The sequence below is a fragment of the Thermobia domestica genome, chromosome 4 (genome assembly GCF_964235325.1).
Source record: "Thermobia domestica chromosome 4, izTheDome1.hap1.1, whole genome shotgun sequence".
Lineage (NCBI taxonomy): Eukaryota > Metazoa > Arthropoda > Insecta > Zygentoma > Lepismatidae > Thermobia > Thermobia domestica.
This window is the reverse complement of record NC_137457.1, coordinates 9,220,516-9,239,015: the sequence shown is the minus strand read 5'-3', so window position 1 is coordinate 9,239,015 and position 18,500 is coordinate 9,220,516. Positions and strand designations below refer to the sequence as shown.

The 18,500-nt window shown below is 33.7% G+C and overlaps 1 protein-coding gene across 9 annotated transcripts in view; it reads right to left on the bottom strand.

The window, feature by feature from the left end:
• The window catches only part of LOC145683704 (uncharacterized), a 109,124-nt gene that overhangs the window by 42,173 nt on the left and 48,451 nt on the right, over positions 1-18,500 (bottom strand). For 8 of the 9 annotated variants that reach the window (XM_081755134.1, XM_081755133.1, XM_081755135.1 and 5 more), the window contains 5 exons: positions 17,886-17,978; positions 12,878-12,952; positions 10,426-10,500; positions 6,010-6,093; positions 2,083-2,175 (listed from right to left, as the gene is read on the bottom strand). In XM_081755134.1, coding sequence (XP_081611260.1) covers positions 2,083-2,175; positions 6,010-6,093; positions 10,426-10,500; positions 12,878-12,952; positions 17,886-17,978 — 420 coding nt within the window. The remainder of the gene's footprint in view (positions 1-2,082; positions 2,176-6,009; positions 6,094-10,425; positions 10,501-12,877; positions 12,953-17,885; positions 17,979-18,500) is intronic. The other variant, XM_081755138.1, reaches the window with a different exon arrangement.

The window sequence follows — 18,500 nt, the reverse complement described above, 5'->3', positions numbered from 1 at the left end:
ACGCTCGAAAGGTAAAAAGCAAGTGAACCGAAGTCAACAAAATTGTACACACATACGGTAGACATAAAATGAGGGAGTACTTGTTTCTTATTTTCCTCGAAAAAAACAGTTAGGTGGGGCACATACCCCTCCAAAACTTACATCACGAAATATTAAAAGTGCTAGTAATAGTATGTCAGATGTGTGTATTGGGACATAAAGAATTGCAACGAAACTTTGTGTATAAACAATACGCAAAAATAAACAAATACCATTTTTATTTTCAGCGGAAAACGGTTTTTGGGTGCAAAAGCTCACACGGAAAATTTTGAAATTTGAGGACCAAAAGGCAAGAAGTGCACCGAATTGAATGACATTGTGGACAGATATTGAAGACGTAAAATGAGATAATTGGGTTTGGTATTTTCCTGGAAAAAAGCGGTTGAGTGAGGCACGGACCTTCTAAACCTTTGATTACCAAATATCAAAAGTGCAACTAAACATACGTCAGAAGTTTCTAAAGAATATTGAGAATTGCAAAGAAACTTCGTATATGGACAATTTGCAAAACAATAAATGAAACGTGTTTTAAATTATGCGGAAAAACAGTATTGGGGCCTAGGCCCTATAAGAAAAATGTAAATATTACCGTAATAGCGAAGGAAGCTGTGGGCCGAACGAAATTGTGTCTAGATATTATATAAACCTTATTTAAAATAAGGACTTTCATGTCTCTCAAGTGTCCTTATCCGTTTTGCTTCAAATTGGTACGTCAACAGCAAACTGGAAATAAATCGACAAGTGTTTTTGTTTATGTGGAAAAACATTGTAAGGGTTAAAGGCGCCTCTTGAAATACTTTAAAATACGCTGTACTGTTTGTGCTTGTATTTGATCTTTGTATTTGAAGAAATCGAATGGAGACACTTCTGAAACACGAAAGGCCATATTTTACATATCTAATATCAACATACAATTTCATTCACTTTAGTCCACTCCTTCCGCAATTCAACGAGTTGGTCAACTCAATAATTTGTTTTTCTTTTCAGGAAAGTACGAAACGTATTCCATTATCTTACTTCTACAATATTTGTGCATATTTCATTCACTTCAGTCTACTTCTTCTTGCCTTTCGGGTTCAAATTCCAAAATTTTCGACTGAGGCTTTTGCCCCCAAAACCCATTTTCCCCTAAAATAAAAAACTGTATTCGTTTATTTTACGCCTATTGTTTATACACAATGTTTCGTTGCAATTCTGCATGACCATTACCCACATCTGAAATACTGTTACTAACAATTCTGATATTTCGTCATTAAGAGTTTGGAGGGGTCCGTGGCCCACCCAACCATTCTTACGACAAAAATAATAAACCCGTGTTCACCCATTTTATGTCTACAATACTGTGTAAAATTTCATTCACTTTGGTTGATTTCTTCTTGCCTTTCGGGCGTCAAATTTCAAAATTTTGGGTGGGAGCTTTGGCTCCATAAAACCGTTTTTAGCAGAAAATAAAAACTCGTATTCATTTATTTTTTGCGTATTGTCCATATAAAAAGTTTCCTTGCATTTCGTTATATCCTTTACACGCATCTGGCATACTGTTACTAGCACGTTTGACGTTTTATGATCAAAGGTTTGGAGGACTCCGTGCTCCACTCAGGCGTTTTGTTTTTTTTTCAGGCAAATATGAAACCCATATTCTCTCATTTTACGTCTGCAATATCTGTACACAATTTTATTCATTGGGTTCACTTGTTCTTGGCTTTCGAGTGACAAATTTCAAAATTTTGGGCGGGAGCGTTTGCCCCTAAAATCGTTTTTCTGAATAAAATAAAAACAAACACGTGTTCGATGTTTTCATGTGATAAATCTACCTGCCAAATTTTATCAAAATCGGAGTGTTACATTTCGGAAGTGGTTCTTGTAAGTCTAAAAATAGTGCATGGATATACAGCAATATAAATGCAGTCAACTCGTGATAGTTGTCTGCAATATTGAAGCAGTTTTATGCCCATGCTGACGCACAATAACACAGAAATATTGCATTCAACAATCAGATTAATGTACGTTTATTTCTAATTATGATAAAAAGAGAGAAATTACCTCTTTCAGCTTCAAACTTCGGATTAAAGGTTGATGTAGGTATCGTAAATTCTAAAATATTTTCGGTGTAACCAAGACGTTTCAATGGGCCGTCTGTAAAAGAAAATAGTGAAGAATAACCTTAATATGCATCTTACGTACTACTGCAAACATGCACAATGCTCAACGTTAATCTTTATTAGCTTTTATCTCAAAACAACTAACGTTTTTCTAAACATATTAAGAACAATTATTTCTTTTTATTTACAGTACACATACAAACGCGTTAAACATGTTTATAAGACTCTTACTGGCGAAAAGTAATATAGCAATTAGAAAAATAAAAATAAATATTTCTTATAACGATAATGTAAGATATAATTTGAAAACGGTTGAGGTTGAGATTATCCTGGATCAAAAGCACTGAATGAAACCGGCATAAAATATCTTGTAAAAATTACGGGGTAGTACCAAAGTTTCTCGTAACAACTTTTTGGCTGTAGCAATTCAGTAAAATACAGTCAACTGATAACAAGATAGGGACACTTCAGAGGTATCCCAAATTTATTGTGTGGTTTGATGCCTTGAAATCAACATCATTGAGTACATTGCAAAGAGATTTTTGTTTTAAATTTCAGTGAACCCACAGACGATAGAGTTTTACCACTAAGTGATTTAATATCAATTAAATACAGTACTCATGAGTTTTAAAGAATATCTCAAGGAAAGTTCATCGTTAGTAACAAATGTCAGTAAACACTCTGAGCTAAATTGTGAAGTAAAATCGACACCATACATAACTTAAAATGCCGTTGTTTTGAATTGAATTATAAAACAACTGTTTAGTCACCTGGAATATGGTACGAGAATGCTTCATTTAATTGTGTATTTCATATTTTCTGTATGCTAGTTCAATGAATAAAACTATTTGTTACTTGTCTCGTACCTATATAACTATTATTTGAATCATCATCTGGGAAGAAATATGTTATATCCTCAATAGGAGAGAATGTGGTCAAGTCCGTTGTTAAGATGTAGGTTTACTTTTCACGTAGCCTCAGAGCTGATAGAACAGCACTTTCTAATCCAACTAATAAAAACCAATTACATGATTTTGGCCAATTTTGTTGACATCTTTATGAATTTTGAACACCAACTTTGAATAGAAGAACTGGGGCATGATTTACAATCTGATCGTACGTTTTAACAATTTTGGCGTTTGCTGTCTCTTTTTGAACTTAGATGGTAGTAGTAGTTACTTGGTATAATTTGGAACTTCTTTGAGCATGCATTATTCTTCTATTTGAATTACAAAATATAATCAAAAACTGGAGGCCAAGAACTTTTAATCATTGTCCATCACCTACTGTTACCTTTCGTTTTAATTGAATGCAACACTTTTCAAATGCTAAGGCTTTACTAATACCTTAGGACCTTTGTTGCTCTGTCCTAAATGATTTTAAAGAAAAAGAATGTAAACTCTTTTAAAAAATATTCCGGGAGCTGGGAAAGATACGAAGTACTTGTAAAGTATTCTAAAGCGTACTTCATGTCAATACTAGTTTAAATGTAATTTTAATTGTAAAAGTTTATACTTTCCCAAAACGTTCGGTTTTGTAGTTTTTTTGGTAATGTGATTAATCAACGAATTTTTACGCAAGATTGAGGTTCGTCTATAATCATATTTAAAATAAGTTTGTTCATAAAACAAGATACTCTGCTGCAATCTAAACCAATTAAAACTATTGAGTCAATACCCACCAATAAGTTATTGTTTCTAGAAAGGTGAATGGAATAGTCTTACGAGATGTCCAATTCAGAAAGCAAATCAAAAAGTGCTGGAGACACACTGGTAAAATTGATTGTTAGTTTTAAAGCATTAACTTGAAGCATTAACTTCAAGTAGCTCGAGAAGAAGTGCCTCGGTAGCAGGTCTGTTGATTACAAAGTGATGAGTTTAGGGGTGTACAAACCCCTAGTTTAACATTTCACTTTTATGTTATCTACAATAAAGAAGACGGATCTGAATTAAATATTGGTGACATATATTTCGTGGAATGGTTATGTGAAAGAAAGTCAGTGCACCCCTAGAAGACAAATAGACAAGGTGTTGTCAACCTCAAATTCGCATACTTTGGGATCGAACCAGGAATATCTCGCGGTAGAAGTGTGTTCTCTACAAATAACAAAATTGCATCTCAAAATTGCAAATACAGAGACATATATTTCGTGTATGTTAAGCTAAGATAATCTTGATCTCTGAGTTTCGTAATTTGAACTCAACATTACGCAAGAAAAGAGCACTGTATATTTGAGTGACATAAAGTGGCAACGTTGTCGTTGTTCTTATTCCAACTCAAGTATGTGTAACTACTACAAACAACATAAGGGTCCTAAAGTAGAATTAATTTTATGGAGTCAATTTTAGATTTTTTGAGAGATATTTATACTTTAAAATTATAAAAAGGATTAATATCACTATATTTTACTGTTCATGTTTTCCTTCCACCATTTTTGACAAACTTATAAATTTGACAAACGATCAGAGCATGTATTTTAAGGAAATGAAGTCATTGTCTGGAAAATCAAATATATTCAGCAAATTGACGTAGAAAACTTATGTGCACTATTCCAACATGAGATTCAGCCGATCAACCTGGCTTGTGCATACTTACCAGTAGGTCAATAAATGTAATATTCGACGAGTTGTTTTACGACAGAAATATGTTTGAAATGATTTGTATACAAAACTAAAACACATATATTATCGAGGCCAGGCTAAATCTGGAAAAGATATATATAAATTAACGATTAACAATTAACAATTCAAAAGCCACTCAACTTTTTGTAATTCTTATCTTAAAGAATGCTTCGGTATAATAATTAAATTTAATTATCTATCGTACCAACTCAGGGCAAAAGGGATAGTAGACGGAATTCGCTTTTGTATTAATGAAATGAAAGATTCAAGTTAAAATAAGAACACTTCGTATTGATTCTTCAGTATACTTACATCACCGTGTAAAACAGCTTTCATAAGCGGATACAGTACCATTATTTGCTGAAGAAATGTACAATTACAAACGAAATATATACGTAGGTGAAGAAAAAGACGCCAATGCCGACCAGTTTGAAACATTACCTCAAAGTCTGTAGCAAAAATATCTCATGGTACATGAACATCACAACCAAGATTAGAAATAGTCAATATCAAAGAAATATAGACAAATAAGATGGACATCATCCATGGAAACATTAAGCAATGTTCGAAGTAATTTCAATTGATTGTCTGTTGTTGATATAACTATCAATCGAGAAAGAACTAACAGTTAAATAAATACATCCAATCGGGATTTACGAGTTTTTTGACTGAAAAAGGATGATATTTTATTTCAAAGCTTTGATACTATGAGAGGCTTATCAATACATGTGGACAATTTCAGATTTGAAAAAGAAAGATTTTTCTTTGTGTTGATTTAACGTATCACAACGTATATGTAGTCTTCATCATGGGATATAAGAAAATTCTATGTATTTCACAGAGTTTAACCTCAGGGGAATTACCATAACGTTCATAATACCGCACACAATACGAGATCTGCTAGTATATATGTGTGTGTTCTATATATACAGTTATACAGCTTATATCACAGAAATTGCCAGTGGCATGAGGGAATGTGTTGAGTGTTTGTGTGTAGTTAGAAAGATACAAGTATGTATATAATACGCATACCTAATTGTGATAATTACACCATGATAAGATGTCTTTCTTTCCATTTGTGAATAGAAGAAATTGACCTCATGTGCATAAATATTGCGAGAAGTCAAAATAAGAAATAGCACCCACTCGTAATAATACTACATCGTCACTGTGGAATCGCCATATACATATTATCATTTCCTCTCTTCATTGGTTTAAAAGGATCATAGAAATTTGTATTTTTGTACCTTTCTGCGTCTTTCTCCTTACAATGTTGTTGTTTGAGGAACCTGCTTTCTGATCTTCAATCCCGAGTCCTGGGATCATTTCCCCTAAAACAAATAGAATATAATCGTGATTTTAAAAAAAGCCATAATAAATGTAACTATTCAACTTAAATTATATGCTTAAACTAGTTGTCATAGGTGATGTACATTTTCATCTGATTGTAGAATATATTCTGACTTTAAATTGGTAAGTGAACACACTGAGATAGATTGAGTGAAGATCACAGGCGATTCTTGAATGAAATGACGACAAAAATTAACAATCTTTACTTGAAGGTAGTGGAAGAAATCTGAAAAATTCTAATTCTCATAATATTTGTTGTGTACTCTGCACAACTGTACTTCACAATATCTAAGAAATACCTATTATGTTATTGATCCTATCAAAAAAAACCTAGTATGGTAGAAGGTAGAACAATACCAGCGTAAAATTATCACTTATTGGGAACTTTTATCTTTATTACACTTTTTGTATCACCCAAGTTTAGAACAAGAAGAAAAGTAGTATATAAGGTAATTTTTACCTAATATCGATAATTTTACAATTTAATTTCGTGGTCACAACATTCAGCATGAGCAAAGAATTATTCAGGTTAATATAACCTCAGAATTTACATATTTAATTTACGTTCATGGATTGATATTAGTTACAGCTGAAAGAAATAGAGGCTAGTTGATTATGATACATTGATAAACATGAAAAGATAAGCTTACTACATCTTGTGATTTTTCGGAGGACAGACTATATCACCTGTATTCAGTAACAAATTATATTATTACTGAATATAATTTATAGAAGAAGTATTGCAAGTACTGAAATTGCAAATGCAGAATAAAAGTTATACGTTAGTGATCGCGAGTTTCATTACTGAATACGAATGTAATTTTCTGACATGAATTTAGTGCAATTTCCTCTTCAAGTTTGAGAAAATGCATTTAAATATCACGTGGCAGAAGGAAGGAGAAATAAAATGTTGAACAATTTCATGTAAGAACAAAAAAGAAACAAGTAAACACTATTCAATATTCTGATTCACTACTCCTGTTAGAAGTAATTTGAGTACGAATACTGTTCACTTTGCATTAATAGTCTGGAATGGAAGATATGACCTACGCTACCTACTGGCTTTATTAGAATGTAGTTTGCATCAGTACGTCCAATGAACACTAACGAATTTACAACCGAACCACGCGGAAACAAAGCATGTGTTCAACTGTTGACATTATCTTAGATGTGTCTGTGAGATCTAACGTTCTACTGGAAATTGAGTAAGTTATTCTGTTTGAAAGTGACTTAATGAATGTTTCAAGCATCCTCTATACATTCTATGAAAAAATCCTCTATGAAAAAATATATATAAAAACAAACGTTATTTCTATATTACTGTTAGATTTTTGGAAACGGAACTATAATTTTAGGTTCTTTTCTTACTAAGTTTAAAATTCCACATTTTTATCTGTTCTCCCTTTCCTTTTTTCTTCTTTTCTTCTCTCTCTCTCTCTCTCTCTCTCTGAACCTCTGTGTAATAGACATCAATTGGTTTCAATTTTTCATTGTGTGTGTTTCAGTTCCTCCCTAAATCAACTTATGAATCTTGTTTCGTCTCGGTTTTGTTGTTTCATTTTATCGATACTAATACATGTGTAGTTTGAAATTTGAATTTCGTACATGTTGTTAGCTAATTTTAGTATGGAAGAGAAAAAAGGAGGAAAGAGAGGGGTCCCTTTACCAGCCACGATAATGGGATAAGAAGGCATATATTGGGTGGTCTAGCTGCACGGTGTTAGGTGTCGCAATTTTTTTGATACGGAGTGTACATATACGATTAGTTGCATGTTACATATAAACTTTATTTATTTTAACATACTTTAAGCATTGTAGCTTCGAATTTCAAGAGATATAATGTTTGAGATAGCAAGTAAATCCATCTATTTTCTCCATTCGTTCAGAGAAACAATCAGTGAATGAGAACTGAAATTTAGACTTTAATATTTAGAAGCTACACACAATTAGTAATAAAACTCCAACTGGCCAAAGTAATACATAGATTTTAAAATTATATATTGGTGTTGCAGTTTCGGCTATGTAACATGGGTTTCCACAGACACATTTTGAGCGAAGTATCCAATTTTGACAGCTTATATACAATCTGTATGCAAGACACGCTCATTTTCTTTTCACAAAACATAAACTTTTAATTAGCTCTAAAAAGTGAATTTTTAATTACTGTAAACGTAAAATTTTAATTGGCTCAAAAAGCAAAATTTACTTGCAATAAACGGGTAGCCTGGCCCAGGATTTTTCCACGTCCTATTGTCGTTACAGTTAAGGGTAGTGTATGTGGTAATTTTTGAATCCGTCCTAATAAGTATACAGGACATTGCATGCAGCTCAGCACGTAACAATAAGCATTCATAGTTTCGCCTTACCTCAGAAAGACAAGATAAATTACTCCCACCAACATCTTCACATAGGTAGAGAGGGTTTAGTAAAATTTACTTGTCGTAGTTAATAATAAAATGACTGCCTGACCGTTTATGATTTTCACAATAGGTTAATTTTTCATCTTAATTCACAATCTAATGCAGGAAACATTCCTTCTTATTAAAAACACTAGTTAACTGTACTCCTACAGACTGCGATTTTTTTGGTCTTCTGAGTACTAATGTGTCACCAACGAATCTAACTTTTTCACCATACGGATTGCAGGGGGCCAGTAAAAAGGCAATGGTGTGTTGTATGCCTAAATAAATTACATTGGTATCAAAACTTTCATGAGTCTATGCTTCCATGGTATTTCTGAGAATCTCATCCAAATATATAATATTGATGATTTTGTAGTACTGTGCAACAGAAAACAAATTTTACAAACCTATTCTGCATGGTGCTTCCAATAACCACATTTGGCCCGAACGAAATGTTAATATTATTTCAGGTTATTGTACTAAATAAGATATATGCAAAAACTCCAGATTCATATTAAAGTTTTTCATGTAATGTATTTTACGAATACAATTATCAACATATAATATCACAGTTTAGGGTCCCAGCATAATAATATATACAACTCATCGCATTGAATACTTAATCTAATAATCTGAAAATGGATAGGAAACACGAAAAACAAGTTGAGTTATTTGCTCCGTGTGCGTAAGTATAGAAGTTTGTGTGTGTAGCTGAATTATAACGAATATGTTTCCTACACGCAGTGATTTCTATCTTCACAGGATATTGATTTTGCTTGAGCTTTGTTGATAGTTCATCAAAGTTTCTGCGGAGTATAGCTCATGACATGCAAACAATCAAATAGTAGTGTACCTGACTGAAGCAGAGAATTCTTACAGCAGAAGTTCTGATCTCGTGTGAAAGTGTAAAAATCGTACTCCATTACAATGTGAGTGAACGAAAGTAAACAATTGATTGCCACACGTATATCTATGTTCTGAGAAATATTCCTTTCTGAGAATCTCCGGATATCGCTGAAAACGTCTTTGATGGTGTTAGAACTGCAGTAACAGTGCAAGTGAAAGGTGGGAAAATTAAGAGACGATACTAATTGTTTTCTGATATATGGTAAAAGTTTTTGAGTGTTCGCAGACACACAGTAAGAGATGACTCAAGTTCAAGTTCGCATTCGCTCAAGGGGCTATTCGTAGGAATTTTGGTATGAATACAATAAGCACACAAATTCACTCACCTCTGGCTAATACATTAAACATTATATTTTTAGTATGTGTTACACATTGATATGACAATTCATCAAACACTATCGATCACGTATTGAAATAATTATGCCGTCACTCAAATTCCTACAACGATCGTCTCCCAGCTACTTACCAGCAGATCTGTACTTACTTCCGACTATATCTAACAAAATTCAAATTATTTTGATGCTTAGGTCTGGCATCAAAAGTTACGTATGACATCAGAAGTAAAAGAGTTGTTTCTGAAGAGAACGATTTCAACAACATGCATCATTCATACCATGGAATTATTTCAGCTTCTGGAATGTAGCCTATATTGTAGTAGAGTATAGGGTTTAAAATGCAAAGCAATGTTAGGTATATGTATGTTTCCGAATTTTAATATTCCTCCTTATCAGTATAGAGATAAAAAGAATGTGTAGAGTGTTCAAGGTTCGATTTATTGTTTGGAAGACTAAATTTGAACGCATCATGGTATATTCGCATTATATGTTATTCAACAAGATTATATTTCATAACCTTATTACCGAAAGGGGTGCTAAATTTAAAGAAAACTGCCTCATAAAGTTTGGTTAAAAAGAAATGTGTTTAATAAAAACAATATGTTCCCCAATTATTAGATAATTATCAGAGAATATAAACTATTAATAGATCAGGAATATAATCCTATACCTTTATTCCGTTCTTCTTCAGGAACAGGAACTTGAGACTCTTCTAAATCAGCGTAAAGATCTATTGAATGTTTATCTAAAACAAACAAAAAAATATTACTTTTTTCATGTGAACCAGTCTTCAATGAAAATTACCAATTGACAATGCTGAAAATAATCATTCAATGATCTTTGTAGCTGATTTATTTTTTATTGATTTGTACAGTATTTACGTATATTGTCAGCAAAAAGGTAACATGAGATTTGAGCATAGTTTAAAATCAAATATAAACCAATGGTATGCGTTCAATGCTTCCCATCAAAAATCGAACGCAGAACCTCATACACGGTAGACATTTCCTCGCTATTAGGCGAGCGAGGAGTCTCGCTGCTACGTAGCACACCTCTTAACAAAAAGACCCGTAACTTATTAATGCAAGTTATTTAGAAATGGAGGTGCGTGATCGATAGAAATGTACTGATTAGAAAGATGAACATTCGTGAAGTGAAGTTTCTAGTTTTATGTCCCATGTTTATGCCGGGTAGGCTAAAGGAAACAGTGATAAAAAATGAATGGAATGGTGGAATGAAGAAAGTGGGAGGAGGTACATATTCATGCAAACCCAAAACCAAACATATGATCAATATTCTTGCTTGCTGATGCTTCTGTAAATGATTGATTCTAACAACTTAAAAAATATTTGAACTTTTAAATAGACACGTAAAATAGTACTTAGCAAAAGTGTATTAAAGATGTGAACAGACAATGGGCAAATCAACAAATCAGAAAGGCCTTATATCAAGTATTAGCACTAGAAATAACTAGTTATTTCCTGTATTAAATGTGTTGTTAGTTGAAGTTTTACATTGCTTTAAATTCTATATATTATAGTGGTAAATAATAAAATCTCCAACAATACGCTACACACAATGCTCAACATGACGAAGCGATACATTTCTCTTTGGCAAAAATATTGGCGACTATAGAAATAAAATCTGTCAATTATTCTTACACGTGAAAATGAATGTTAAGGATTATATAACGAGAATCCACAAAATGATCAAGTGTCTATCTCAAGTACAGAAGAACATCTTGAAAAATTATTTTACTCAACTTTACATTACGTTTCCGCACTGCGATGTTCTGGTCTCAAATTAAGTGGAGACATATCCAATATAATTTCATGTATAACACTAAATCATTTTCCTTTGACCATCTTCATTTCTTAGCTTTCTAAATTATCTTCAAGGGAAATTGTCAATAAAAATACTAAAAATTAAATAATTAAATGACAGGGAACTCCACTAAGTGTGACAATAATCGTTATTGGGTATGTTCAATAGTTATTTGTTCATTAAATAATAATTATTAAGATTTTACTTTTCTTACAATGATCAAGTGATTCTGTGTGGAGACCTTAGGCAGAAAGTTTATCACGAAACCCATGATTTACAGGATGACTTCCGATAAAGAGATGTAGTTCTAGGCTATTTAGCATCCCAATTACCTATCTCATCTAAGTTTTAGCGTTTCTCTCATTACACCCTAAAATATTCGTTGCCAGGGATACCTTCAAATTACAGAAGAAACTATAGTAACGATTCGAGTGAGTAATTGTGTCGATGAGAGTCTCGTGATATAGAAACGAACATATGCGACTTTTAGGCTGAGGATCCTGCAAACTAAACAAATGCTCGTTCTCACTATACATAATATACATCCACTGTCATGTTACGGAATGAATACACTACACATTCCCTCTCTTCCGTTCATCAATTTCAGTCGAGCATACCGCAAATTCAACAAAGAAAATCTGCGTCTGGTAGCATGAGGGTAACATATTACTGTACTCACTTCATGCCGTTTACGATAACTCTAATTCTGCACCAAAATATTATTGAGCATTGGTAGACATGCTGAGACAGCGGCTGATCGTTAGCAGGGGACCAGTAACAAAGTTTCCCATGCCATTGTGTATCAGGCATCATATCCCTGTCACATATTTACGAGAAATACTACTGTCTATTTTTACGCGCAGCTTTTTGGATCACATTATGGTTTACAAAGTAGACGCCCATGTTATTAAAGACAGTACTATTTGTATCAACATCGATTAAAACACAATCAACTTATACGAAGACGATATGATGTGATTACTAATGTTAAATGTAACTTTTTTGACCCTGGGTGAGAAATGAATGAAGTAGTTTAAATTGCCTTAAACGTTCAATTGTGGGTATATGCCTCATACAGATTCAGTGAAGTGAAGAAACACATAACGCCAATAATTTAACCAGTATGTACTTTAAACTTGTGTAGGAACCTTAGAGCACATCAGTGTATTCTTATAAGTTATTTTTAAATTCGTTACATACCATAAGGATCTTGCCAAAGGAAGCATAGAAGGTATTAAATATAATCAACATATTAAATAACCATATTGCATGAAAAATCGCTATCAACAACTACTCACCCTTTTTCCCATTCTTTTTATCAAGAAGTGTATGGAATTTAAGGCCATGTTTTGTGTCGTTGTTCTTCTTATCATCTGAAACAGAGTAATATTTTTTATTAAATAGTCCCTATGCTGAAGAACTAATTGAATTATGCTTATTCATATTTGCCATAAATATTATTTTTATCTTCACTATCATTACCAAATTTTCATATCTATGCGTTTGTATAAGTATGACTTCATTTACTTTTCTATTAAAGTTTGACTGTTCTAATAAAACCAACCAGCTCAGCATATAAACGAATTACTAGGAAGTTGCAAAGGCGGTTCTTTCAAATTATCTAAATTGCTTTGCTACTGAGTGATGCAGAGCTGGTAAAAACCCCTATGTGATGTGGAATATTTATTAAATTGTAACATAATTAACAGACAATATGTTGTAACTTTCTGACTGTTCCACTGTATCAAACGTGGTTAATCACAGAGTTTGAATGTTCAAAAACTGGCAATAATTTTAATGATAGATCAGAACTGATGTTCGTTCACTGGAAAAAGGTTTTAAGCAACTGCTTTGAAATCGATCTCAAACCTACCTTGTTCTTATTATTTAGACCCAGAAGCAAGTAATATGTTCCCAGAACTAAAAAAATGTATGTATTGTGTGACTAAAAATATTGTGTTGTAAACGAATAGAAAGAAAAGAGTTTTCAAAGGTTCCATGAATACACAAGAATTTCATTAAATACTAGATGAAGTGCAGCAGTTATTTCCAGCTGATTGTAAATAAAAAAATTATACCCCTAACTTAGTGATTCAAGTGATACTCTATTCTAAGTGAAGAACTTGAATCATCTTCACTTCCCATAGTCTTGTTATTTCAGAAACTTCATTCGTAACAAAAGTGTTTATCCCTCCAAATCTTATATTTCTAAACACATTTAGCAGGACATTGGATATCTACGAATGTGTTATTTCCACTCTTTCATATAAGAGTCCATATTGTCACTATTGCACTATCAGAATAAGAATTAAAGACAACGTTGTAAAACTTATCCTCTTATTTTTAATTTAGAGCATATATGTCGACTTTCACAATTTCAAATGATGTTAATATTCGCGCTGTAAGCTTTATGATTAGAGAAAAATAAATTATATATTCGAGGATTTCAATATTCAAGAATAACGAGAATTTCAATATTATTAGATCCATTTCTCCTTCTGAAGAATACTGAAACAAGTGTTTCATTATTTTTATTTTAAACTGTGTATACCAACACTGTTCACTAAGACCTTATCCAAATATGGTTTATGTAAGCTAAAACGTAGTTTTATTTTTCTGAATATGTGGACTCATTCCGTCGAGAGTTGCTTTTTTTAGGGTATCTTCATGAATTACCTCATACAAGATAAATAAAAGAAAAACACTTTTTTCTTTTGGCAGATTGAGCCTCAATCCAGAAAACTACAACGGCTCTTGATTAAAGTCAATAGATATTTTTATATGTCAGAATAATCAAATTCGATAATGTTCTGATTTAAATGTTGCGTTCTCCTTATCTATTTCACTTTAATTATTTTGTTTTAATATTGTATACATTTGAAGGAAAAGTACTAGAATTAAAATGAGATGGATGTGCGTTTTCCTACCAATTTCAATGAAACTTTGCATATTTGTAGAAAATAATCTACATATATTTTTTATTTAGTCAATTGTACAGATTTAAGAGTTGAAACCGTCCTCTGAACGGTGGGGGTGGTCTCAAACCATAGACATAAAACAATCATATAATGTAAAAGAAAACACATTACCAGAGGGTTTTAGAACAGCTGATGCATTGTTTGATGTCAAAGTTACAAAATTCAAAATGGCGGGTCCAATATGGTTGTTACAATTACAAAATGTCTTCCTGTTTGAAATGCTCTGTAGTTAGGCAAGTGCAATCATACTTCGCAGTAGTGCTCTCAAACGGGTCGGGTCGGGTTGTCGGGTCAGGCTACTAGGGTCGGGTTGTCGGGTCGGGTCAGTCGGATCAGCTCGGGTCGGGTTGTCGGGGCGGGTTATTCGAGTCGGGTTGTCGGGTCGAGTCAATCGGGTCAGCTCGGGTCGGGTTGTCGGGTCGGGTTATTCGGGTCGGGTCAATCGGGTCAGCTCGGGTCGGGTTATCGGGTCAGGTCAAAGAGATCGGATCACGGTTCGGGTCAGTCGGGTCGAGTCGGGGTCATCGGGTCGGGTCGGGTCGGTCTTCAACCCGACCCGACCCGACCCGTTGAAAGCACTACTTCGCAGGGGTTACTTTGAGAAGGTTATTGGCCGATTTGAAAGCCCTCTCTTTACGTACTTAAACCGGATACTTGATTAACCTCCTCCTTGGCAAAGTTATGTTTTCTTTTTACACTCATTGAAGGAAAATCTACAGTATACTGTACACAGTTTGCAACTATTTCTTTTAAAAATGAAAACCACAAAACAGTCACTCAAATGCAATTGTGCTCACTTAATTGTTGTGTTTCGTGTTCATTGAAGATTGTTCATAGACAATGTTGCTACTTGTTGGTCAATCATTGAATTACTAATGTGGCACTGTCTGTGCCTGGTGAAAACCGTAATTTCCTCGTGTTTTAAAACTGTTTTTATTGAGTAAACATTTCTGAACAAAATAAACGATTGCTCATTTGTGTACTTCAGAGGACTAATTTTGAATATTATATGCCAAATAACACTCATATTATTTTTATTTACATTAAAACGTATTTGAGGAAAAAAACATGTACATCATACTGCACATTTTACCTTGGTCCCGTGGAGAAAGTCTACTCTGTGCAGTGTATTTCTGGTTGGATTCTGCTGCAACGCAGATAAAAATGAAACACAAATCTTCCAATTTTACGTCACACCATTATGCCGGCTATGTTAAAGGAGACGGTAATGATGAAAAATTAAGGAAATAGTCGAATGGAAAAAGTTGGAGTAAACGGGAGAACCCCGAGAAAACCCACGCACGTGGTGTTTGTCCTCCACAATGTTTATTGGCGTAGTGTAAAAGTAGCAAAGTAGACCACCTTCCTATTCACGATGGTCGGGATAAACCAACCCGTCGCAAATAGCAGATATACGGAGACTTCAGGTCTCAATTTCCTTGTCGAAAATACCAGGTACATTTGTGTCTAAACCAGAAGAGAAATTGTTTCCAGGAATTCCACCAATAGCGATTTCTTATGGTGTGTAATCTCCAAAGAAACCTTCTGTAATACTTTTTCATACTCGAAAATGTAACACAGTGTTCTGAGATTCGTCGTTTATGTGTACTATATACAAATGCTACAGGGAAAATGTACATTATAGTATACATTTTTAAAATGTATGTAGATGTATATATTTTAAATTTTTCATTATAAACTAACTAAAGAGTCCAAAATAAATGTTAAGACGAATAATTGTAATCAATATGTGTCCCTAAAGCATACCTAAGTTCGATGTACTGAATAGTGTACAAATCCACTGAGGAGGTTAAAGTGCGTTTTTGCTCCTCTCACAATTATGGGTGCTTATTTAAAGTGAGTCCTCTCGCCTCTCACTCTCAGCGGTGCTTATTAAACGTGAGTCCTTTCGGCTCTCACTGTAGTCCAAAACAACCTCTTAAATCTGAACATATCCTTGTGAAAGCATCAAATTAGGGAAAATTAACAAGTCTGATGAGATCAAGAAGTTTCTCTCATAGCATCGAATAAAAAGTCCATTTTGTTATTTTATTCGTGGATTGAGTACAATTCGTCAACTTTTGAACCTATTTTAAGAACAAAATAGTACCTCGAAATAGAAACCTTTCCTGCAGGAGCAACTGGTAGGATTCATCCTCTTGATTTGTTCTTCTTTCTGGGGTGTGACAAATTCTTGAGAAACTTTCCTAACATTGTCCTTCTCAACAATTATAACATAAATTTACATCTCGAAACAATATAATAAAAATTTAATCATTGATTCATAATCAGTTTCTTTCTCCCAGATTTGCAAATCTTATTAGGTTGAGTGGTACAAAATCGGTTATTAGGAGGGTAAACCACCTGCGTATGAAAGTCCCGTAACATTTTGTTTCAAAGATTCCATAGCATTTTGCGAGTTGTTTACAGTTATTTCCATAATGCGTGTGCGTGGTGTAAACGATGTTTATACATCACACACTTTTTTGGCGGAATATCATTACTGTAAAACGTTTTCTCAATAAATTCATAATTATAACAATTGCGGATATATGAAGTCTGACGTAGTGAGAGGCGAAAGGATTCACTTTAAATAAACACATCGACTAGTGAGAGGCGAATGTACTCATTTTCAATACCACCCCGAATAGTGAGAGAGGAGCAGTCACTATACATAATAACCCCTAGTAGTGAGAGGTGCAGAGACGGGTGGCTTTCAATGAAGTATCCCCTTACAATACCTATAGAAAGGGCTTTCAAATCGGTCAGAAACCTTCTCGCAGAAACCCTTACCAACAATTATTGTTTTTGTCTAACTACAGAGCATTTCAAACTATAAAATGTTTTGTGATTTCAATCGCCATATTGGACCCGCCACTTTGAAGTTTGCAATTTTGACGTCAGATTTTGCATTAGCTGTTCTAAAACCTTCCTGGCAATATGTTTTCTTCTACATTAAATGATATTGTTTTTGTCAGTGCTTGGAGACCACCCCAACCACTCAAAGGGTGGTTTCTACATTTTAACTGGCAGCATTGCCAAAATAAAAAATACGTGTCGATTATTTTCGGTTGTTCTACGAGTATGTAAAGTTTCATTGAGATCGGCGAGTGACACTTCCATAAGTGTCCTTATAAGTATGCAAGGCACCACATTGTACATTTTCAACTGAATTCAGTAACGTGTTTCTGTTTTACAAAGTTAGACACTGGTATTCCTTATATACAGTTTAAAACAATCGTACCCTCCATATGTTTAATTATAGTTGAAACAATAGGATATGTTACACTCTGTAAAGAGAAAATGCTAAACATAAAATTATACTAACCTGCCTTACTGTGTAACAGTCCAACGTTTTTCTTTGAACCACTTGCAGAACTAGGTTTAAAAGAAACCTTATCCGATGTACTGTTTTTAGTATCTGTGAGAAAGAAAATATATACAATTAGAACACTTTCACATATTGATTGATGTTTTTCTCAGCGGGAACCGGTCAAAACCCCCACAGCCAAAACCTCCACACTCAAGAAATGTCAAAACGCCCACACAAACGGTCATAACCCCCACACAAATGGACAAATCTCCCAAAACACGAACGGTCAAAACCCCCACAGCCAAAACCCCCACACTCAAGAAATGTCAAAACACCCACACGATCGGTCATAACCCCCACACAAATGGACAAAACAGCCACACATAGCAACGGTCATAATCCCCAGTCATAATGTCTAGTAATAGTTGGTCCCAATATTACACAAAACAGTACCTTTATAATTCTGACTATACTCGTAGTAGTAGGAAGTGACATTTAAGCTTGAAATGAGAGCACGTATGTCCTTTTATATCAAAAACTACAAAAAGAAGATTGGGATGAGCATATCCAGAAACACATATATATTTATCGTTTCTCTCAGCATTTTAAAGGTGATTCAGAAACATTTTT